The sequence below is a fragment of the Macrobrachium nipponense genome, chromosome 1, assembly GCF_015104395.2.
Source record: "Macrobrachium nipponense isolate FS-2020 chromosome 1, ASM1510439v2, whole genome shotgun sequence".
Taxonomy (NCBI): Eukaryota; Metazoa; Arthropoda; class Malacostraca; order Decapoda; family Palaemonidae; genus Macrobrachium; species Macrobrachium nipponense.
In genome coordinates this window covers 117,578,069-117,603,770 of record NC_087200.1, presented here as the reverse complement: position 1 = coordinate 117,603,770, position 25,702 = coordinate 117,578,069, and the positions used below count along the sequence as shown (strand labels likewise).

The window sequence follows — 25,702 nt, the reverse complement described above, 5'->3', positions numbered from 1 at the left end:
ACTAGGCGCAAAGCGCCTGAGACTCCTGCCTAGCGCCTGGTGCCTGAGGCTCCTTCCAGGCTCCTGGCGCCTGAGGCGCATTCCAGGCACCTGGCGCCTGAGGCGCATTCGGGGGCGCCTACCAGCCATGATAGACTATCCAGGATTGATATGCCTTCCAGGCGCCAAACGTCAACCAGGCGCCGGGTGCTAGCCAGGCGCCATGAACCAAGATCTCAATCTTCATCGGAAATGGAGGTAGAAGCGGACCGAGAGGCTCCTCTTTGGGACTTCTCGCAGTATCAGTTTTCGCCTGACAGGGTCTCTAGATGTCGCACAGGCGGCCGTAGCCCTTATCAGGATGTGGCTGATTCTGGGAGAGGTTTTAAACATTCAAGACCTTCTCCTGATAGGGACGTGAGTTGTCGCACAGGCGGCCGTCGTCCTTATCAGGATAGTCTTAGTGTTACTAAAGGCAAAGGGCAAGATCGGCCTTCTTCTGGCAGGGACTCAAGATGTCGCACAGGCGGCCGTAGCCCTTGTCAGGTTAGAGTCGATATTGCTATGAGCCCCTCACCTTGCTTAGAGAGTCCTCCTCCTCCGGTTGCGCACTCTTCTCCAAATGTCACTGTTCAAGATATGGAAGATGTTTCGGACTCGGAAGCAAATAAGGGGGCAGGTTTTTCGGAATATAAGACCTTGACAGCCCTCTTATTGAAAGAATTTGGAGAGTCTCTGAGTCCTGCTGCCCCTCCTTCTCCTCGGTCTTTCTTTTCAAGTACGAAGACTTCAAAGTCTTCCTCTTTTTTGAAGATGCAGCCTACCATCTCAATGAAGAGGGCTTTGCAGGCTTTCGGAAATTGACTTAAATCCAAGGAGGAGGCGGGAAAGACTGTGTTTACCTGTCCCCCTTCCAGACTATCGGGAAGGAGAGGGATTTGGTACGACAATGGGACTTGCTCTTCCCTCTTTGGCAGACGCAGACTTCTCGACCTTGGTGGACTCGGCAAGAAGACGCGCTTCCAGCTGCTAAGACGAACTGGACTATGTCGGAAATGGACCATCTCCTCAAGGGAGTATTCCATGTCTTGGAAGTTTTCAACTTCCTAGACTGGTCCCTTGGGGCTTTGGCCAAGAAGACTCAAGACCCTGATTTCTTGGAACCTGAAGTCCTGCATAGTGTGCTCGCCTGCATGGATAAGGCGGTGCAAGATGGATCAGCGGAAGTGGCATCCCTTTTCGGGGCAGGAATTCTGAAGAAGAGGGCTGTCTTTAGCTCATTTTTGACGAAAGCAGTCTCTCCAGTCCAGAGGGCGTCTCTCTTATACGCCCCTCTGTCTAAACATCTGTTCCCTTCTCAGTTAGTGAGGGATATTTCTCACTCGTTGACTGAGAAGGCAACACAAGACTTGCTTGTCCAATCAGCAAAGAAGTCAAGACCAGCTGTTCCTGCCACGAAGAGGGAGCCAAGAAGTGCACAGCAGCCCTTTCGAGGAAGTTCTTCACGCCAAGCCCCTAGGAAGAGAGGAGTGGAAAGAAGAGGAAGGTCGTCTTCCATTAGAGTGCCGAAAAAGAATTCCAAATGAGATACCAGTCCTCCAAGCACCAGTAGGGGCCAGGCTACTGAGGTTTTCAGAAGCGTGGGCCTCGAGGCGAATAGATTCTGGGTCTCTGGAAGTACTCAAGAAAGGATATCTCATCCCCTTCAGAGACAGACCTCCATTGACGACGACACCGAGGGAGCTGTCAGCGAGGTACAAAGATCCTGCAAAAAGAGATTCCCTGTTGGGTTTAGTACAGCAAGTGTTGGAGAAGGAGGCCATCGAGACAGTGCAGGATCCGCACTCCCGGGGCTTTTACAATCGGCTTTTCTTAGTGCCAAAAGCTTCAGTAGGGTGGAGGCCTGTGCTGGACTTGAGTGCATTGAACCGCTTCATGGAAAAGACAAAGTTCTCCATGGAGACTTCCAACTCGGTCCTTGCGGCTCTGCGTCCAGGAGATTGGATGGTCTCCCTCGACCTGCAGGACGCTTACTTTCACGTCCCCCTGCATCCTTCATCGAGAAAATATCTTTGATTCATGGTGCAGGGAAGGATTTACCAATTCAGGGCTTTGTGCTTCGGCCTCTCGACGGCTCCTCAGGTGTTTACAGCATTGATGAGGAACGTAGCAAGATGGCTACATCTGAAGGGGGTGAGAATATCACTCTACTTGGATGACTGGCTCATAAGAGCACAGTCAAGACAGCAGTGTTTGGATGACTTGGAGATAACTCTGGATCTAGTCAAATCTCTAGGATTGCTCGTGAACCTCGAGAAGTCACAGATGATCCCCAGTCAGGACATTGTCTATCTGGGGATTTGGATGGATTCTCGGGGTTTTCGAGCATTTCCATCCCAAGAAAGGATTTTGAGAGGATTGGAGAAAATCTCGGCCTTCCTAGAGAAAGAGCGAAGCTCGGCGAGGGAATGGCACAGTCTTCTGGGCACCCTTTCGTCGCTAGAGCAGTTCGTTTCTCTAGGGAGGCTGCACATGAGACCCCTGCAGTTCTACCTGAGGAGAATGTGGAACAGGAAGACAGGAGAACTGGCAGACTCCTTTCCTCTACAGGAAAGCATCAAGAACCACTTGCGATGGTGGTTAGAACCTCTGAAAAAGAATGAGGGAGTGTCCTTGTCTCTGCAGAACCCTCGCCTAGTGTTGTTCTCCGAGGCGTCGGAAACAGGATGGGGAGCAACACTAGGGACGAAGGAGGTGTCAGGCATCTGGACGAAAGAACAGATGGCATGGCATATAAATGCGAAAGAGCTTATAGCCATTCATTTGGCTCTGAAGCATTTCGAAGAGGATGTCAGAGGCGTGGTGGTCCAGGTCAACTCGGACAACACCACGGCTCTGGCATATATCAGAAAGCAGGGGGGGGGACACACTCTTTCTCCCTTTACGAGTTGGCAAGGGCTCTATTAATCTGGGCAGAGGAACGAAAGACAGTACTCTTGACAAGATTCGTTCAAGGAGGAAGGAATATAAGAGCAGACAGATTGAGCAGGAACAACCAGGTCCTTCCTACAGAATGGACCCTTCATTCAGAAGTCTGCCAGAAACTGTGGTTTCTATGGGGGAAACCTCAAGTAGATCTGTTTGCGACGTTCCTCTCCAGAAGGATGGAGAACTTCTGCTCGTTAGGGGAGGACCCCAGAGCCCTAGCAGTCGATGCCCTGCTCATGGATTGGACGGGCATAGATGCATATGCATTTCCCCCGTTCAAGATACTGGGGGAAGTGATAAGGAAGTTCGTGTCCTTGGAAGGAACGAGGATGACGTTAATCGCTCCCTTTTGGCCCGCTCGAGATGGTTCACAGAGGTACTGGAATGGATGGTGGACTTCCCCAGATCTCTTCCCGAAAGGACAGATCTGCTCAGACAACCCCACTTTGAGAGGTATCACAAAAACATCCACGCTCTCTCCCTGACTGCCTTTCGACTATCGAAAGATTGGTCAGAGCGAGAGGCTTTTCTCGCAAAGCTGCAAAAGCAAGAAGATCCCCTACCATACGGATCTACCAATCGAAGTGGGAAGTCTTCCGTAGATGGTGCAAGGCGAAGAAGCTGTCCTCCTCCGATACCTCTGTGACCGAAATTGCCGATTTCCTACTATATTTGAGAGAGGAATCTCAATTGGCAGTATCTACAATAAAGGGGTATAGGAGCATGTTATCTGCTGTGTTCAGGAACAGGGGCCTGAACATAGAGGATAACAAAGACCTTCATGATTTGATTCGATCATTTGAAACATCAAAATCGAAGACTTCACTTACTCCTAGCTGGAACCTAGACGTGGTTCTTAAATACCTCACATCAGAGAAGTTCGAGCCTCCTAATCAAGCATCCTTCAGAGACATTACGAGGAAGTGTATTTTTCTAATGGCTCTCGCTACTGCCAAAAGAGTCAGCGAATTGCAGGCTCTAGACTCGAGAGTGGGCTTTAGAGGAGACTCTGCAGTGGTATCTTTCCGACCTTTGTTTTTAGCAAAGAATGAAAATCCTTCAAGACCTTGGCCCAGGAGTTTTGAAGTTAAAGGGCTTCCTCAACTTGTGGGAAAGGAACTTGAGAGATCATTATGTCCTGTTAGATCCTTGAAATTTTACTTGCAGAAAAAGAAACAGCTGCAAGGTTGCAATCAGTGTCTCTGGTGTGCGGTGAAGGACCCGAAGAGACCAATGTCCAAAAATGCCTTAGCCTTTTTTGTCAGAAATGTGATAACTGAGGCACACATGAAATGCAAAAGTGAATCATTTGCAGCATTGAGAGTTAAAGCGCACGATGTACGCGCAGTTGCTACATCGATATCGTTCAACAAGAGCATGTCGATGAAAAACATCTTAGCAGCTACGTACTGGAGGTGCAACTCGGTGTTTGCCTCCCATTATTTAAAAGATGTAAGGGTAACATACGAGAAATGCTTCTCTCTGGGTCCGTATGTATCAGCAGATACAGTGCTGGGTGAAGGAGATAAGACTGATCCTTAAAATTTTTTTTTTTTTTTATTTTTTATTTTTTATAATTTGAATTTCAAAATAGTTTGGCGTTGAGTTTTAAGGTTGTTTGAAAGGTGGTTGGGGATAACTCCTTTCAATCTTAGTACTAATCCACGGTTAGGATCGGGTGATCGGGATCAGTGTTGTACTCCTTTGTTATGCCATTAGGCATAGATATATTGTCATGTAAGTGGATAGGACCCCATTGACAATTGCCATCAGGTTCTGTTGAGTAAGTGGATAAGACCCCATCGACAGTCCTCACAAGAGCACTTAGCCATAGGTCACACCCTCGCTGAGGCTCTTGAGGTGAAGAAGATTTCTAAGCAGTAGCTATGAAATCTTATGCCAAAACAGGTAGGAACCAGGGTACTTTTTATTTATATTACCTACAACGTATGTTGTTTACCTGTCTAATCAGTAATTAGCTGTCTCTTACCCTCCGCCAAAGGTGCCAATCACCTAAGTATATATCTGACAGGGAAGTTGAATGTATGAAAATGATATTGTTATTGTACAATAAAGTTTCATACATACTTACCTGGCCGATATATACTTAGCTATAGACTCCGTCGTCCCCGACAGAAATTCGAATTTCGCGGCACACGCTACAGGTAGGTCAGGTGATCTACCGGCCTGCCGCTGGGTGGCAGGAATAGGAACCATTACCGTTCTAGAACCAGATTTTCTCTTCCACCTGTCTCCTGAGGGGAGGCTGGGTGGGCCATTTAATCGTATATATTTGCCAGGTAAGTATGTATGAAACTTTATTGTACAATAACAATATCATTTTGCAAAGAAATATTAGAAAAAACATGTAAAATAAAAAAAAAGTAAAAAATCTGTTCTCGGTAAATTACATAAATAATTTTCAACAAAAGCCAAGAATTTGTTACTGCTTTTATTTCTTGTCTGTTTTGATATTGTATGAGCAGTAATTATAATTTTACAAAATAAAATAAATTTATTTATTAGAAAAAACATATAAGGTGGTAAAATTTACGATTGTCTTGTAAAAGAGGGTCTAAAGGGATTGTAAATAATCATTTTCAACTTCTGGTAGTAGGTAGGGAAAATTTTTTACAATTTTTGTTTTCACCATGTACATTTGCATATACAGTGGAACCTCGACATACGAAAGTCCCAACTTACGAAAAATTAAAGTTACAAAAGCAAATACGAAGATTTTTTTGTCTGCATGCGAAAATAATTCAGGTTACGAAAGGTTGTTGCTGTAAAGTCCCGAGATTTGCCCGGACCGCCGAGAACAATTTTAAAACTCGACCGCCGCCACCATCCTCCCGCACTCCCATTGGTTCCTGATGCTAGTCTCATTCCTGATCCTGCTGTCCTATTGGTCAGCATCTCTCCCATCGTGCTCTACATAAAGGCGTTCTTTGGCCACTTCGTCACACCAGCGTTATCGTACGCATGCGGAATTCGTTCGTTCACATATACGATTTCGTTTGTTAATGTAGATTCGTGGTAGTGATTTCGCTTTGTATTTTATCGTGTTGTGTGAGAACTTAATTAGTACATACTACATAACATAATTACGTATAGTCATGGGTCCCAAGAAATTTGCTGAAGTTCACGGAAAGAAGTGGATGCTTTCTATGGAGACAAAAATAGAGATTATCAAGAAGTATGAGGCTGGCATGCGGCTGAGTGTGATCGCTAAGGAATATGGCCAAAATCCGTCTATGATAGGCACCATCCTTGAGCAGAAGGAAGCCATCAAAGCAGCTACACCTTCCAAGGGTATGACTATTTTGTCCAACAAGAGGAGCCACGTGCATTATGAGATGGAGAGGCTGCTTCTTTGGATTGAGGACAAAGAAATCGCTGGCGATACGATAACCAAGACGGCAATCTGCCAGAAGGCCAGTGCTATTTTTGGCAATTTGATTTCCCAGGCCAAAGACGACAGAGGAGAAGGGACATCAACGCCAACCCCAGACTTCAAGGCTTCTCATGAGTGGTTTGAAAAATTCCACAAACGGACTGGCATCCATACGGTGGTGCGGCGTGGGGAGGCGGCCAGCTCGGACACGAAAGCGGCCAAAGCTTTTATTAAGACGTTCGACGAGATGACAATCAACAAAGGCTACAGTTCTCAGCAAGTCTTCAACTGTGATGAGACTGGCCTTTTTTGGAAAAAAATGCCTCGTCGGACGTACATCACGGAGGAAGAGAAGAAGCTACCTGGTCATAAGCCTATGAAAGACAGGCTTACGCTCGCACTTTGTTTGAACGCCAGTGGGGATTGCAAGGTGAAGCCCCTACTTGTCTATCATTCAGACTCCTCGAGCCTTCAAGGCCCACAAAGTGCTAAAGGAGAATCTTCCAGTGATGTGGAGGGCTAATGCGAAAGCCTGGGTAACAAGACTTTTGTTCACCGAGTGGGTAAATCTGTGTTTTGGCCCGACAGTGAAGAAATTCTTGGAAGAGAAGTGCCTCCCTATGAAATGTCTGCTGGTGTTGGACAATGCCCCTACTCACCCTCCTGGCCTCGAGGAAAATATCCTAGTGGAGTATTCTTTTATCAAGGTTCTTTGTTTTCTGCCTAACACCATCCCTCTCCTCCAGCCCATGGACCAGCAAGGGATATCAAACTTCAAGAAGCTGTATACGAAACATCTTTTCAAGAGATGTTTCGACATCACCAATACCACAAACCTCACCTTGCATGAATTTTGGAAGGAGCATTTCGATATCAAGATATGCATCCGACTCATCGATCAAGCTTGGCAGGATGTTTCGAGGCGAACCTTGAATTCTTCGTGGAGGAAACTGGCCTGATGCTGTATTCGCCCGAGACTTTGAGGGAATCAATGTGGGCGAAGCTGATGCAGATTCAGAAACAGTTGACGATCCTGAAACTTTCGCAACCAGATCTTGACGAGATCGTTGCACCCAGCAAGTCCATGGGGCTGGTCGTCGACGAGGATGACATCAATGACCTTCTCGAGGAGCACCAAGAGGAGCTTACGACGGATGACCTGAAGGAGTTGGAGGCCATGCAACATAACGTCGTTCAAGAAGAGTTCTCTAGCAGCAGAGGAGGAGGAGGAGGACGACCCTATGACAACAGCAGAAATTAAGGATGCTCTAGCTGTTTTTCATAAGGTGCAATCATTTGTAGAAAAGAGACACCCCAAAAAGGCTTACACAGGTCGTAAGCTTACACGTTTCGATGATGTTTGCCCGAGTCGTTTCAGGAACATTGTGAAAAGCAGGCAGAAGCAATCTTCCTTGGATAGTTATTTTTCAAAGAGGCCTTTAGTAGGAGTAAGCAAACAGGAAGATCCAAGTGATACTACGAAAAAGCAGAAAGTTGAAAGCGGTGAAGAAATCAAAATTTTGAGAGAAAAAAAAAAAATGTAAAGTATAAAAAAGTAAAAAAAAAAAAAGTAAAAATAAAAAAAGACAAAAAAAAGAAATTTAATTTCAAGTTTTCTGTAAAGTTAAGTGTTAACGTTTTGTGCCATTTGTTAATGTGTTTCGTAAAGTTTAGTGTTAATGTTTCCTGTCATTTTTTAATGTGTTTCGTAAAGTTAAGTGGTCAGGTTTTCTGCCATTTGTCCTCCTCTGTCGCCATTTTCGGAGATCGCCTCACTTGAAAGGTAAGGTTCCACATTTTACTACATACGTACGTATGTATATACAGTATTTCTTGTACCATGTACACTAATACACTTTATTTACAGGTATGTAGTACATATTAGTAGTACGTAGTATATGTAGTTTATGTTAGGTATTGAATGGTCTAAATTGTTGTATTTCATTGTTTATTGGTCAATTTAGCTTTATTATAAAATTTACTGGGGTGTTTTTTTTTTAGGGCTTGGAATGAATTAAGTAATTTACATGTAAAATGTGGTTCAAGATAAGAAAAAATCAGGTTACGAAGGCCGCCTCGGAACGGATTAATTTCGTATCTTGAGGTACTACTGTATTCCTCTTTCCATTGATGTGTTTTTTTTTCATAAATTGGCCGACCTCAAAGTTTACTCGGTCTGAGGAGCTGAATATTAATATATTTACCCGTCCAGTAAGGGTTAAGTGTGTCAATAAGTTCATTCCTGTTGAAGTGTTTGCTTAATGCATTTTGATCATCAGTTTGGGACAAAAAGCCAAATGGAGCAATATATTAAACATAAGTGGCAGTAAATAAGTCAAGTACTTCCATGGTAACATTGGCAAACCTCCACAATACTGAGTAAATAGCCCTAAAGGTTATTATTATAGATTATAACAGTTGATAACATTTTTCAAAATAATAATTACTTCATCATTTTTTATGACCCAATACAAATAGGTTTTCTGCAGCTTTTTAGATAAGTATGGAATTTTTATGAAGATTAAGATGGATTAAATTTCAAGCACCACTGGTTTCTTACAGCTGTGAAAGATGATATGAACTTTCCTGATGAGATAGACACACCAATGGACACTCCTGCTAGAGTACGTTTTCAAAAATTCCGTGGTCTTCAGAGCTTTAGAACCTCCACTTGGGATTACAATGAAAATCTCCCAGTAGACTATTCAAGGATATTTCAATTTAGAAATTTTACACATACCAAGAAGAGAATTTTAAAAGAAGAGAAAGAAGGTGCTCTTGTAAGTATGTTTTTAATGTATGTATTGATAAAATCTGTTAAGAACGGAATTTGATATTCCATTGTTTGTTAGGAAGTTAGTTTAATAAGAATGCCTCAGGAGCTGAGAGAGATGCCATTAATCCTTACGTAATTTTGATTTTAAATGTATTAATGAAATTTAACATAATTACAAACCATACATTTTTCTGGATTGTTGTACTTCAGTTTCTCCAAGGTTTGCGAAGGTTAATAAATAAAAAAATAGACAATTTTTTTTATAGAAGGAGAGAACTTGTCTAAAGTTTGCACAACAACAATGCATGTTATTAAATAAATCAGCCCAGCTTTACAGTAAGAAATTGCCCAGACACTTTGATCTTTGTAAAAGAAACATTAGTTAAAAGGTTTGGGTTACTGTGGCTTTTCTTGGCAACATTCACTTCAGGCTGTGACGTCCCTGCCTACACTAGTTAGGCAACTCTTCTGGGAGAAGGACACTCCAAAATCAAACCAGTGGGTAGAAGAGACCCGTCAGCCTTGGTAGGCAACCCTTCTAAAAGGTTACATTGAATTCAAACCTTGTCCTCCAATCATGGACTGTGTCATAGCCATTGTACTGTGGCACCTTCCATGGTCTTGGTTTGAGGTCCCTTGCCTGAGGGTACAATCAGGCATTTATCCTTCTTTCTTTTTTTTTCTCTCTTCCTGAAAAGTGTGTAGGACATGCTGATGAGAAAGCAAAAGTTGCTTGGTAGATTATCAGAAAAGTGCCTTCATCTTTACCTATCTATTCCTACTGCATTTTTTATTTCTAAATCCATTCTGACTGCCCTCCTCCAGTTGCTGTGGTAAATGTGGTGGATTTAATTTGTCTTACAAGGTTTGACCAGTTGCTTCCAGTGCTTTTTCCAATGACATATGGACAGTTTATTTATACTTTCAACAGAATTTTTTAAAATAATGTAAATACTGTTGTCGATGGTGTTGTTATTGTTCATATGAGGAACAAACCTTCAGTCTTAACATAGGATAATCTTTTTGCACCAGCTGGCAACCAGTTAAAAACAATCAAAGATTATAAAGCAAGGAATCTGTGGCATCTGGCAACTCATACGTAAATGAGGTGGAAGCAGGTCACCAACCAGACAGAATCTTGTGACGCATCAGTCTTTCTGTGACCACCTTGGAGAGTAGTTGCTTGTGCTCTCCTTGCAAGCTGGTTGGTTTGTTTGCTTGTGATTTCTTTGTTTCAGTGTGTTTGTGTGTGTGTGTGCCTTGTTTGATTATCATGGAGTCCTCCAATTCTTTTAGGCCTCGTCAACACGTGCCCCGGCATTCAGGGATTTCCGTGCTCCAGGTTTTTGGCTGCTACCATTACAGACCCCTTACTACATGCAGTAGGTGCCAATTAAATTTTTGTACCATTACTAACCCTTGCCCGCAACGTCATTCCTGGCCTGTGTCGCAGTGGAAGGCTTTCTACAAGAAGAGGGAACATCATAGAGTATCTACTTGTCCTTCTTGGGAGGGTTTTTCACCTCCTCATTTGGACTGTTCAGCATTCCCTTCTTCCAGAAATGTTCCCATTATGTCGAGTGTACTGCTATCTCCTTTTCTTCCATCGATTCATCGTTGGAAGTATCAGGAGTTGCACAGGATGAGAGTATGTTTAATGTAGCCCCCTCTTCTGCAGGATATAATGTCCTGCCCGATCAAACAAGATGGCAGCTGTTTGGGCATCTCTAGGCCTACAGGGTGCCTCATTAAATGGCCTACTCTCGCATTTCTTGGCAGCTAGTCACCCCCCTCCAGGCCTACACTACTTAGGCTCTCGTGTGCTGCCTCCTAGCAAGACGCCTTTGTCAATGTCGACACTTGGTCACTCCCTATCACTCCGCCAGTGAGGCCAGCGACTCGTCACCTAGAGCTTAGGTGTCTTAGACTTTATATTAACATAAGCCAGGTCAAGAAAGAGGTTTCCTAGAATACCTTTTTGTTTAACTACATGAGGTATTAAGCAAGCCTACTCCGCATCAAGTTCTGTCACCAATTCGGTGCATGCAAAAGTGCATGACACCAGAGGAATTGGTTCCTCCCTGGCATATAAGAAGAACTTATCTGTTCATAGGATTTTGAAGGCTGGTTCCTGACTGCATCAAACCACTTTCACTTCCTTCTACCTGAAGGATGTTGCCCACAGATCATTGGGCACTTTTTCCTTGGGTTCAGTGATGGCTGTTCAACAAGTGTAACTCATCCAGTGCCATGACAGGACAGTTGGTATCTAGCTTAAGATGATTGTATGGAGTAGGGAATGAGTGAGATGACTGGTTTCTCTTTCTCTATTTTTTTTTCCTCCTTTCTTCATACCTATGGGCAGTTTGAAGAATAGACACATAATACACTGGAACTACTTGATGCAGATGAGTGTTGCAGGCATAATGTTACAGCATTTTTTATGTTCCATACAACATAAAAATCTGCTTCTCAGTAGCTTCAACTCCTCTCCAGCAAGGGGAGTTAGGAGTAGTGACAAACCCAGTTCTTTTGGCTAACATGGTTCCCCTTGTATTTGCAAGGGGTAGGTACCAGACCCCCTGCAAATAGTTGAAACCCTTATAAAAAATGCTTAAAACTGCAGATTTTGTTAGGTAAAACTAAAGTAAAACCCCCATAAAATGTTTATACCTGGTTTTTTTTAATAGTTTTATCACAAAAAGAGCATTTTATGATGAAATTTATAAAAACAAATAAAACAGGAATTTGTGGATATTTCTCATAAAAAAATACCGCAAGTAGGCAAATTTTCTGCAAATAACGGGGGGTACATGCTCCCGAGAGAAATCCGCGAATCCGGAGTCTGAACATAAGGGTGGTTTACTATACGTCTGTTCTTTTTTACTTCCGTACATGCAATGAATCTAGACATGTTTCATTGTATTTAAACCCAGTGGACTGAGTGTTAGATATCCACATATCTAACTTCTCAAAGGCTTAGGTCTTTTTTTTTTTTTTTTTTTTTTTTTTTTTTTTTTTTTTTTTTTTTTTTTTTTAAAGAAGAATGATCTGTCAGTTTAGGATTTTCGTATCTCCCTCCAAGGTGAGTTTATTCTATTGTTAAGACTGAAGCTTTGTTCTGCATATGAACAAATGACAAATTTTTAATTAATTTGCATTTTGACTATCCACCTTTAGCCACCCCTTGATTGAGCCTACTACTGAAAGAATTAGGAAAATAATTTTTTAGTTGCTAAAAGAAACTAATGTATTGATGCAGTTATTATTTGTAATTTTGTGCATAAAAGTAAAACAAATGTAAACTACTACTGTGGACCCCGGTATTCGCGTTCTCCGGATTCACGGATTTCTCTCTGGGCCATGTTTACCCATTATTTGCGGGGGATTCGCCTATTTGTGGGATTTTACCGGCAAAAATAATCACTAATTAGGGTATTTTGACTAAATACATTTTTATGGTACAAAAATGATTTACTAATTTTCAAATACAAATATTGATTAATACTGTATTAGTAAGTTCAATAAGATTAAATGATATCACAATAATAAAAATAGTAATTCTCTCTCTCTCTCTCTCTCTCTCTCTCTCTCTCTCTCTCTCTCTCTCTCTCTCTCTCTCTCTCTCTCTTTTGAGAACACCCACTCTCTCTCTCTCTCTCTCTCACCAAGATGAAAGAATTTTTATGGTACTAGTATGTAAAATGTTTATTGATATTTTCTGTTGTTAATAATAGGTAAATAATAATAATAATAATAATAATAATAATAAAACTGTAATTACAAAATTTGTATGTGGTAGTATTGTAAAGAGATAAAAATGACCTTTCCATTTCACTTGTAAGGATAACTCCTCTCTCTTACTGAGATGAGAGAATTTTTATGGGAGATGCATATGTTTAATATTATCAAATAATAATAATAATAATAATAATAATAATAATGATGATGATGATAATAATAATGATAATAATAATAAAAAAAAAAAATAACTCTCAATTTCAAATGAAAATTCTTCCCTTCGTCTTTTTCTGTATCAGTTTCCCTACCTTCTCGTAACTCCAGTGACGCTTGGAGCTGGGAAGCTGTCAAACATGTCAAGTAACGGTGCCTTACAATGGTCAACGAATTTAATGATTTTTATGTAATCTATCTCTCTCTCTCTCTCTCTCTTACTAAGATGAGATCATTTTTATGGTACATGTATGTAATAAGTTTATTATTAATATTTTCCAATAATAATACTATAACTGTAATTACAAACTTCATATGTATCTTAAATACAATAATCTTTCCATTTCACTCTTTACATACTGTAAAGACAACTCTCTCTCTCTCTCTCTCTCTCTCTCTCTCCACAAGATACATATGTCATAGTGGTAACTCTCTCTCTCTCTCGGCTGCAAGTGTTAGAAGTACGTATGTATGTACCTATATAACTTTAATGGTACTAATGTTTAGGATTACAGTGGACCCCCGTATTCGTGTTCTCCGGATTTGCTGACTCACTGATTCGCGGATTTCTTTCTGGACCATATCTACCCATTATTTGCGGGGGATTCACCTATTCGCAGGATTTTCCGGTGAAAATCATCACTAATTAGTGTATTTTGATGTTACTTTCATGACTAAATGTATTTTTATGGTACAAAAATGATTTACTAATTTTCAAATATTAATACTGATTAATGCTGTATTAGTAAGATTAATAAGATTAAATGATATCACCTAATAAAAATAATTTTTTTCTCCCTCTCTCTCTCTGCTACAGAGATGTATGGTTTTTTGTGTGTGATAAATAATTTATTTACTATTTTCAAATATTAATATTAATGTATACAGTAGGGCCTCGATAATCGCGGAGGATAGGGCCCAGAACCTCCCGTGATAAGTAAATACCCTTGTTATCCTGGTTCCCCCCTCATACCCCCTCTCAAAAATTGCTCTAAACTGCATACTCTAATAAGCAACCCACCCAAGACCACTATTTCAATATTTATAACTGCCTACTTTAGTTCAAGCACCAAATATGTCTTCAGCTATCACCTTAAACTAAATTCAAGACGGTTTCAAAGTTATTCTTTCCTATCTTCAATTTCCTCTTCATCAGATCAGCAAACAAAAGTATGTTACCTAACAATTCCTTTCTATTTTCATGATTTGGCTGCTGCACCAAACTAAAAGTACATAGTATATCTATTTCGTGAATGAACATATTTATGAAACATCATGATTTACTGTAATGATTACAGCACCCAACTATAATATCATTGTATAAACAGCAAAATACAGCAATAAAAATCTATTTTTGTCTTTTGTTTACGTTTAGAATCAGCTGATGGACGTTTATTACTGAAAGAATTATTTTGGAAAACAATTGTTGCTAAAAGAAACTAATTTATTAATGGAATTATTATTATTTTCAACTTTTGTACATAATAGTTTATGATATTATGATACACTAATTCATATGAGAGAGAGAGAGAGAGAGAGAGAGAGAGAGAGAGAGAGAGAGAGAGAGAGAGAGAGAGAGAGAGAGAGAGCAGCTTAGGAGGAGAGTAATTGTTGAATAGCTTGAGAGAGCAGCTTGGGACGAGAGTAACTTGACTAGTTTAGCTCGAGAATAACAATGAAATTTGTATTTTAAATATTTTTATGGTGATAAGAAATGAAACATCGATAGTGATAAAATATTCTCTTGTATACTGTTATAATATGTGATAATCATTGAGTCAACTATAAAAGTTGTATTAAAGCACAGTTTCGTAAATCACAGAAAGAATTTGTACCTGCAAATGTAGGGGACCATCTTGTTCTTTTATTACGATAATAATAGATCAGTATTATAGTTTTTTCTGTAAGTGATGAGAGAGAGAGAGAGAGAGAGAGAGAGAGAGATTTTGCTATTTACATTCATAGTATTTGAAAATGTGTAAATGAGTTTATCCTAAAAATGCATTTAGTCATGAAAAGAAGAAAACACAGTAATTAGTGAATCTTGCTCTATGATAAAATTCGCGATTTTGTTAATTTTCCGGGATATAGTATTTGGGCTCCAAAAAAAAAAGTAAGTAAAGTGATTTATGATAGAGTTTAGAGGATACTTATGTAAAATACAATGTAGTTTTTAGAACGGTGTAACCACTATCACATTATGTAAAAATAGTATGTACGAATGAGACTGTAGGTTTGGTGACGTCACGGTGATCATACTTATTTTTTTCGTGAATGAATATACATTTATGATAAAAAATAGTTACTGTACTGCTGACAGTACCATACTGTAATGTTAATGTAATCACATCAAAATAAAGTAATCAGTGCATACTGTAAACTTGTAAAGTGTATTTTTGTCTTTTGAAAAATGCATTCCCCAAGGAATTATTCCTTGAAGAGGCTTTTTTGTATGAAGATAAGCCAATAATATATAAGATATGCATTTTATTATGAATATATGACAATGATATATAAGGTAAAAATGGTTTTATTACGTTTACGCTTTGTCGCCGATCGCAAACAACAATACGATAATCTATGACAATTATTGTTTGTATGACTGCAGTGTTCAGAGAAGTTGATTACGTTATACCAAACCAATAATGAAGTTCGAATTGAAAATTAATGTTTTCCTAAATGTTATTACTACTGTAATAGCACTACTACTATTAACATTTCTAAAAATGTTAAGAATGACAAAGCTGTGAAGTGTAACTCAATGTTTACATTTCTGCAGGCCATTCAACTACAAGTTGATGTCAATGTTTTGGAATTATTCCATGAATAGGCTATATATTATGAAGATATGCCAATAATATATAAGGTGAGAATGGTTTTTATTACATTACCTTTATTGTCAGTTAATATCACAATGTGAATCTAATAATGCATTTGCTGGTTATCGGAACCAGACGAGGCTTAGCCTACCATGGACAAGCCTGTGATGCTGGGATTCATACCAGCGATATAGACTGAGAAGTGGTGCAAGGAAAAACCTGTGATTAACTGAATCTGTGATTGCTGATCCGCGACTAAGCGAGGCCCCACTGTACAGCAATAATATCTATTCATTAAAGAAAATACTAAAGTGAATTAGTAAGATTTTAGTTTATAAATTTGAAAAATTATGTAAGAATGAAGGAAATCCCAGTCTTCTCTCTCAAACTCCAGGTACTAAAGCTGTCAGATATGTCAAGTAATGGGACGGAGGGGGAGGAGCTGTTGTGTTGTTGCCATCAAGTGTTCATGCAATTTCTCTCTCTCTCTCTCTCCTCTTCTCTCTCTCTCTCTCTCTCTCTCTCTCTCTCTCTCTCTCTCTCTCTCTCTCTCTCTCTCTCTCTCTCTCATTTACTGAGACTCGAGAATTTTTATAGTACATGTACTATTTGTTTTTAATACTTTAAAATAATAATAATAATAATGATAATAATAATAATAATATTAATATAACTGTAATTACAAAATTCATATTATGTGATAGTATTTTAAAGAAATACAATAATCTATCCATTTCACTTTTAATTAAGGATAACTCTCCTCTCTCTCTCTCTCGATCTCTCTCTCGTCTCTCGCTCTCTCCTCTCAGTCTCTCTTATTCCTCTCTCTCTCTCTCTTTTTGCCACACAGGATATGTTATGTCATAGTGGTAACTCCCTCCCTCTGTTTCGCTGGAAGCTTTATAAAGTATTTTCTGAGAGAACAGAGTGATAAACACATACTCTCTCTCTCTTTACTGAGATAAAAGAATTTTTATGGTACTAGTATGTAAAATATTTATTGATATTTTCTGTTGTTAATAATAATTATAATAATAATAAAAATAATAATAATAATAAAACTGTAATTACAAAATTTGTATGTGGTAGTATTTTAAAAAGATAAAAATGACCTTTCCATTTCACTTAGGTAAGGATAACTCCTCTCTCTTACTGTGATTAGAGAATTTTTATGGTAGATGCATGTGTTTATTAATATTTTCAAATAATAATAATAATAATAACAACTAATTTCAAATGAAAATTCTTCTCTTTGTCTTTTTCTGTATCAATTTCCCTACCTTCTTGTAACTCCAGTGACGCTTGGAGCTGGGAAGCTGTCAAATATGTCAAGTAACAGTGCTATACAATGGTCAACAAATTTAATGGTTTGTATGCAATTCATTCTCTCTCTCTCTCTCTCTCTCTCTCTCTCTCTCTCTCTCTCTCTCTCTCTCTTACTGAGGAGATCCTTTTTATGGTACATGTATGTAATAAGTTTATTATTAATATTTTCCAATAATAATACTATATGTATAATAATAATACTATAAATGTAATTACAAAATTCATATGTGAGTATTTTAAATACAATAAGCTTTCCATTTCACTCTTTTTAAATACTGTAAGGACAATCTCTCTCTCTCTCTCTCTCTCTCTCTCTCTCTCTCTCTCTCTTGGCTGCAAGTGTTAGAAGTACGTATGTATTAAGTATATACCTTTAAGGGTACTAATGTTTAGGATTACTTTGAAATTATATTGATACAGTCTCTAAGATTAATACATTAATATGATAATAATTTAAAGTAAATTTGATGTAGGATGTTACATAAGGTTTACATTTGGTGTTTCTGTTTCTTCCTTCTTTTATCTCTCTCTCTCTCTCTCTCTCTCTGCAAAAGAGTTGATATACAGATAAACATAATTGTTCAGTCCTCTCTCTCTCCCTTCTCTGGAATAGATATATGTATTTATGGGAGGGTAAATTAGTATTGCCTATAAAAGTTCCTTTCAATCTTTTGATATCGTAAGGAGTTATTCTCTCTCTCTCTCTCTCTCTCTCTCTCTCTCTCTCTCTCTCTCTCTCTCTCTCTCTCTCGCTGTGTTATTGGCTGTTTATTTATTTCTAATGGTAAAATGCTTAAGATGACTTTGAAATGATATTAATAATACCAATTCAATGGTATACAGGCAGTCCCCGGGTTACGATGGGGGTTCCGTTCTTGAGATGCGTCGTAAGCTGAAAAATTGTCAAAAATCCTAAGAAAACCTTACTTTTAATGCTTTAGGTGCATTCAAAACTTTGTAAACTGCATTCTTATTGCATTTTTCATAAAAAACTTTAAATATTGAGGTGTCGTATCTCTGGAACATGCGTGGTAACCCTGGAACATGCGTCGTAACCCTGGAAATAATTTCTGATGAATATAATTGAAATGTGTCGTAACCTCGGAACGTCGTAAGCCGAGACCGTCGTAACCCGGGGACTGCCTGTATTTGATGTAGGATGATACTTTAAGTATACATTTGGTATTTGAACTTTCAAGATAGGCAGATATGGGCATTTTTAGAGGGGAGTTCTAACTATTCGCGGGTTTGTGTTATTTGCGGTGGTCCTTGGTACACATCCCCCGCGAATACGGGGGGAACACTGTACTTTGAAATTATATTAATACAATCTCTAAGATTAATACATTAATATGATAATAATTTAAGGTAAATTTGATAAAGGATGTTACATAAGGTATACAATTGGTGTTTCTATTTCTTCCTTCTTTTCTCTCTCTCTCTCTCTCTCTCAGCAAAAGAATTGATATACAGACAAGCATAATTGTCCAGTCCTCTCTTTCTCTCTTCTCTGTAAAAGATATATGTATTTATCATAAGAAGTTATTCTCTCTCTCTCTCTCTGTTATTGGCTGTTTATATATTTCTACTGGTAAAATGTTTAAGATGACTTTGAAATTATATTAATAATACCAATTCAATGGTATATTTGATGTAGGATGATACTTCAAGTATACATTTAGTATTTGAACTTTCAAGATAGGCAGATATAGGCATTTTTAGAAGGGAGTTCTAACTATTTGCAGGTTTGAGCTATTCACGAGGGTGTCTGGTACACATCTCCCGCGAATATGGGGGGAACGCTGTATATACTTTCTGTTAAAGTAAAATCCCTCAAAATCACAAAACAGCTGTTTCCTGATTATTTTTACTGACGATACATCCCCAGTTCTCTCTCTTCTCAGTATTGTATGTATTCTTTAATAATACAAATTACTGTATCATAGACATAAAAATGCAAAATTAAAACACTGAAGTTCATGCCATCAAATGAGTACGTGCATATGTGTTACAGTTTTTTTTTTTTTGCTTGATTTACTGTAGTTTTTATTACAAGTTTAATTAATTCTAAGTACATATATGTTTAACACACACAACAGTACAGAAGATAATGTTTTATCACTGTTGATTGCATTTATAATTTTTTTTTCTGTACATACACTTAAATTTGTTCCGACACGGCATACAAACCTTCGGTCCTTTTACAATAGGAAGGTACTAGCGGCAGCTGGATAGGTCGTAAGCTTTCGAACAAGGGGTTCGGTAGTTAACTGCTTGTCCGACAGGCGCGCGCGCGCGACTGGGAGGTAAACAAATCACTTTTGCTTTCGGCCTCACAGCGAGTAGACGTGTGTGTTCGACGCTCTCTGCCCGCTTCTCGTCGTTTGCTTTCCTTGAGTATATGGTTGTGTTTGTGTATGAAAGAATCATTGTAAGTACAATCATTTCTCTTTATCTATTTAATTGTGAATTATTGGTCAATTATGGAATCTCCTCGCCTCGCTACCCCACGGAGACTATGCCCGGGTACCGAAGGGCGTAAATGCGGAAAGTTCCGCTCATTCCCGGAGATTGACCCACATATTTTGTGCGCTCGGTGTCGGGGGCGCGAATGCACCCGAGCCGAGCCCTGTGAAGTTTGTAATAATTGGTCGGAGGCGCAGTGGACTTTGTATGAGGGCAGGAAGAAGCGAAGGCCTGCAAAGGAGTCGTTGGAAAGCTCTCCCGCAACTCCTTTGGTTACGGACACTTCGTCTTCTTTCCTGCCGCCCGCTCAGCTTCCACGTTTGGCGCCTTCCCCTTCGGGGGGGGTTTCTAGGTCCTTCTCCTCACCTGACTTGTCGAGTGTGGAGGAGGGCGCTAGATACCCTGACGTCGAGTTGTACTCTGGGTCCTCTATCCGTTCGTCTTCGCGCGAGCGGGTAGAGGATCCTGCTAATCACCCGACTTTTTTGCTTCCTCAGGTGCGGTTGCCGCGAAGGACGACCTCGGACAGGTGTGGGCATCGTTGGGACTGCAGGGCGTGCCGAGTGTCCAGGGGGACTGCTCTACCATCTCGCTGGCTCCGTGGCGGTCACCCATGCGACGGTTACGACCACCACCACGACCCTTACAACACCTGGCTACGCTTCACCTCCTCACCTGGTGTACACCCCGCACGCGGTCTCTGTAACACCTACTACATCGGTGCAGGGGCCAGTCGCCGTACCACGGAGGGACGGTGATGCGCCACCTGGCTTTGCAGTGCTGCCGCGACCGGACTTCGTGTTGCCCGAAGAGCTCGCCCCTGGGACCTCCCACCCAGTTACCAAGGATGTCTGCTGCCGCTGGGTCCGTTCCATCTGGACCGCCTGCACAGCCTGCCGTACCTGCCCAGCCGCCGTTCACAGGACGTAAACGTTGATGACGGCCACCGCTGCCGTTCCTGTTACCTGCCCCTGCCGTCTCTACTGCTGTTCCTGTGATGCCTGCACCTGCTGACGTTGTTCCTGTTCCTGGCGCCGCTGCTCCCGATGCTGATCTGTTCGGACAGGTGCGTCCGGGCCCTGTTGCTTCGGCAACAGCAGCCCCGGCTCCGCTCTGGATGACAGATCTGACGTCGGTCCTGAGGAGGTTTGACGAAGAAGAAGAAGAAGAGGAGGAAGGTGTCGTCGTCGTCTTCATCGTCTTCTTCGTCGTCGTCGTCGTTGTCGTCTGCCGCCTCTTCCCCTTCTTCTTCTAAGGCTCCCCCGCCGAAGAAGAAGAAGGTCGCCTCCCCCCCCCCCTAAGAAGTCTCCTTCGAGAACTTCTAAGGGCCCGTCTCGCTCTGGTGAGACGGGGGGTTCTTCCGCTGGTCACCCTGCTCCTTCGGGGGCAGGACCCGTCTCTTCTTCCGCAAGGAAGAAGACTACGGGGACCAGAGGAGTGCCGGCTAACACCGGCACTTCCTCACCTGCTGTTAGTGGTTCGGGCCACGGCAGCAGGGTCCGTCTCGGCCTCTCGTTCGCGAGAGGTACCGAGTGTACGGTCGCCTAACAGCGACCGTGCAGCCAAGAACCAGACCTCTGAGTCCGCTCAGCGTCAGGTTCACGGCACGGAGCGGAAGACTGGTGACAGCCGCTCACGCGACTCTCACCAGACCAGCTCTCGCTCTCGCGGCGAGCAGCTGGCTACGCCCGGGCGGACGTGACGGTCCATGACCGGCCACGGGCTGAGGCTGGGAAGAGGTCCCCCCGTTCGCCGGCACCAGCCACGGCTGGTACCAGCGAACTGACGCGCCGTGAGGATACGCACCGGTCTCACCGTGACAGTGGAGTCTCGCCGGTCGCCTGACCGTCACTCTCACAGAGAGCGATCGGGTACGGCGACCAGCACCAGCTCCTCTGACACACGAGACCGGGGCCGCTGTTCTCGGTCCAGCCGTTCTCCACAGCGAGACGGCTCGACTAGGTCTGCAGCTCGATCGCCACCGCGGGTTGACGATCGCCTGCAGTCTTCCAAGCCCACTGGTTATGCCAGCGAGCAAGGAGGGAGCGTCAGGTCTGCCTCTCCCATACCTTCAACCTCCTCGGGTTACACCGGGAGGGGCGAGGTGTTGAGGAGTGATCGTGAGGGGTGCGCCCCTCAGGATCCCACCACGTCGTCGTACGTACCAGGCACGGTTCTCGGACCAGCCAGGTCGTACGCACAAGTGGTTGGAGGAGACCGAGAGGGGTCTGTCGCTGTTCCTCCCCTCGAGGGAGGAGGGTCGCGGGAGATGCTCCTGTTTGAGGGACTGGATGGTCCGACTCCGCAGGACGCAGTCACTCCTGAGATCCAGAGGAACTTTGCCGAGGTTATTGCGCTGATTCGTCAGCACAACGACCTCGCGGAAGGATCGCCGCTCCCACCATCCGAGCCCACGTCCCGGCTCGAGTCGTTCTTGGGGCCCGAAGAAGGAACCCAGACCGACGGTGGGTTTGCCGCGTTCCGAGCTTGCAGACTCAGTGCTGGACCAGGTTGAATCGCTTGTCTCCGGACAAGACGGTTCGCTCAAGTCTGGCAGGTCGAGCAAGCTGCTTCCACCTCCTCTGCTGCGACAGCGGCGTTTTTTACGTGCCATCTGAAGAGCCCGATGGCCGCCCAAACAGGTGAACCCGGAGTTAGCCAGCGCCTGACTCCGGGTGTGTCTCTGCAGCAGCTCCTGTCCGAGAACCTATGGTTCTCGCAGCAAGAGGCACTCGGCCTGGAATCTACCGCCATGGCAGCTTTCCAGGCCGTCTCCTGACAAGATCTGTGGTCCCTCACAGTATCTAAGGTCGCAGCCAACTCCGGGGGAATTTCTCCCAGAAGATGACTCGGCCTTTAGGAGACTTTGCCAGTCTGGAGGAAGAGCCATCTCCTTCCTTGCCCACCAGACGGTGAACCTGTGGGCCAACCTGGTTCTCACGACGAAGGGACGCTGTCCTGACTCCGGGTTTCCAGGGCGGCCGGGCGTGAAGCGGCATTGGGACTTCGCAACGGACCTTTACGGAGTTCCACGTCTCTCTTCCCAGGAGAGATGGTGGACGCTTCGGTGGACAGACGGCGCACTGACGACAGTGACCGTCTGGTTCACCAGGCAGTCTCGAAGGCTTCTGGGCAGCCTCGGACTGCGGCCAAGTCTAAGAGCTCGGCTAGCGCTTCCTCGGTGGCTAAGACGGTAGCTGCGTCGAAGCCCCGGGGAAAGACTCTGTCTTCTTCGACTTCTACCAAGGGGAGCCGTAACCAGCCCTCCTCCCAGCCTTCCTCCTCCCGTGGAGGCTCTGGAAGAAGTCGAAGAAAGGGGGGGGGGGAAACGCTAGGGACGGTGTTCCCCCTCACCTGCTGCCGGAAGTGGGCGGGTGCCTGGCCAGCCATTGGGCAACTTGGCAGCGCTACGGCGCCGAGACCTGGATTGTAGATGTCCTTCGGGAGGGATATCTATTACCCTTCGAATCTCGGCCACCCCTCACCTCCAACCCGGTCCAACAGCAGTCGTACGTTCCAGGGTCATCGAAGGACGTAGCATTGAGACAGAAGATCAAGACCATGCTGAGCAAGAGAGCTGTAGAAATCGTCACGGATCAGTCACCGGGCTTTTACAGTCGACTCTTCCTGGTGGAAAAGTCATCCGGGGAGGCTAGGCCGCCCGGTGATAGATCTCTCTCCTCTGAACCGGTTTGTTCGCCAGACCCGGTTCACGATGGAGACGGCACGCTCAGTGCTCGACTCCATCAGGGAGAACGATTTCATGCTTTTGGTGGACTTGAAGGATGCGTATTTCCAAATACCCATTCATCAGTCCTCCAGAAAGTACCTCCGCTTCATCCTCGACGGGACGGTGTACCAGTTCAGGGCACTTTGCTTCGGTCTCTCAACCGCCCCACAGGTGTTCACGCGAGTGTTCACTCTGGTGTCTGCTTGGGCCCATTCGCACGGGATACGTCTGATGAGGTATCTCGACGATTGGTTAGTCCTGGCGAGCTCCCGCTCGCAGTTACTACAGGACAGGGATCGACTGCTCGAGTTCTGTCGCGATCTGGGGATCGTTGTGAACTTCGAAAAGTCCGTCTCGAGCCCAAGCAGAGGATGAAGTACATGGGTATGCTGATCGACACGGTAGCAGGGCGAGTCTTCCCCGCAGACTCGCGGATCAGCAGACTCAGGGAGGCAGCCAACCAGTCCTGTCTCGGCAGGAACAGGTAGCTCAGCGATGGCAAGTCGTGATCGGACACCTGTCGTCACTCGAGAAGTTAGTCCCTCACGGGCGTCTTCACCTGCGGTCTCTTCAGTGGAGACTAAAGGAGAGTTGGTCACAGGCGACGGATCCCCCAAGCTTTCCAGTGTCACTGACACCGGAGGTGAGGCAGGACCTAGCCTGGTGGCTGGACGACAGGCAACCTCTTAAGAGGAGTGCCTCTGCGCACTCCCCCCACCCCCCCCGACCATGCAGCTGTTCTCAGACGCATTCGACCGAGGGATGTGGGGCGCACACCTGGAGGAGTTGCTGACTTCAGGAGTGTGGGACGAGAACGACAAGCACCTTCACATCAATGTACTGGAACTCAAGGCAGCGTTCCTCGCTCTCCAAGAGTTCAGGACCGCTTGATGGGGACACTCAGTGGTGTTGATGTGCGACAACACCACGGTAGTGGCCTACGTCAACAACAGGGGGGCCTAGTGTCTCTCCCGTTGTACCAGTTGACTCGGCAGGTGCACGAGTGGGTGCCGAGGCACACTCAATAGAGCTGTCGGCACGATACATTCCAGGGAAGAGGAATGTAGTAGCAGACACGCTCAGCCGTCGGGATCAGGTGATAGGGACCGAATGGTCTCTACACCAGGACGTGGCGGAAAGGCTCTTCGACCTGTGGGGGCGACCAGTCGTGGATCTGTTCGCCACCCGGCACAACAGGAAGCTCCAGGTGTTCTTCTCGGCCGTGCCGGACCCATGGGCAGCTGCAGAGGACGCTCTTCAACACCCGTGGGACAACCTCTTCGCTATGCCTTTCCCCCGTTCAGCATGATTCGCAAGGTGATCAGTCGAGCACTGGTCACCCCGAATCTCAGAATGATCCTGGTGGCTCCCAAATGGCCACAGGCCATTTGGTATCCGGACCTGCTGGCTCTTCTCGCAGGAGAAACCGAGAGAGATTCCCCCTTGGCACAACCTTCTCACCCAGCCACCACGTCGAGCGGTACCACCGAGCAGTCCAGTCCCTACGTCTTCACGGCTGGCTGTTATCCACCATCTCTTGCGAACGAGAGGCTTTTCTCGTAGCGCAGCAACAGAGATGGCTGGAAACGTCCGTCAGTCCTCTGCAGCTGTGTACCAGGGGAAGTGGGCCGTCTTCTGTGGTTGGTGTCGTAGACGGGGTCTATCTCCTCTCAGAGCCACTCTTCAGCAGGTAGCGGATTTCCTCGTTTTTCTTTCGCCGAGAGAAGCTCCTCTCAGTCCCCACAGTCAAAGGATACAGAGCCGCCTTGGCGCTCGTCCTGAAACTGAGGGGATTGGACATCTCGAACTCGTTCGAGATCTCCTTGCTTATGAGGAGCTTCGAAAGGTCTTGCCCACCCAGGGAACTCAGGCCCCCTGCGTGGGATGTGACTCTCGTCCTTAGGAGTTTGACTCGAACGCCGTTCGAGCCACTCCGAGAGTCGTCAGACAGGGATCTGACCCTCAAGACCCTCTTCTTGCTGGCCCTGGCATCGGCGAAGAGAGTAGGGGAACTTCATGGTCTTTCCTATGATGTACGACACTCCAGGGGATGGGGATCTGTGACGCTCGATTTCGTCCCGAACTTCGTTGCGAAGACTCAGAAACCGTCGATCCCTGACGACAGGTTTCGAGTCATTCACAATTCCCTCCCTAATGGACTTCACCGATAATGATGCGGATGAGATGCTGCTTTGTCCTGTGAGGGCGCTACGGCGCTATCTGAAGAAAACTCGACACCTCAGGCCTGAGTGTCGACGCCTCTTCGTTAG

At 43.9% G+C, this 25,702-nt stretch overlaps 1 protein-coding gene across 2 annotated transcripts in view; it reads left to right on the top strand.

The window, feature by feature from the left end:
- Positions 1-25,702, top strand: part of LOC135219578 (pre-rRNA-processing protein TSR1 homolog) — a gene marked incomplete at its 5' end in the record, with an annotated part of 192,625 nt that overhangs the window by 117,849 nt on the left and 49,074 nt on the right. For both annotated transcript variants that reach the window (XM_064256460.1, XM_064256459.1), the window contains 1 exon segment: positions 8,924-9,141. In XM_064256460.1, coding sequence (XP_064112530.1) covers positions 8,924-9,141 — 218 coding nt within the window.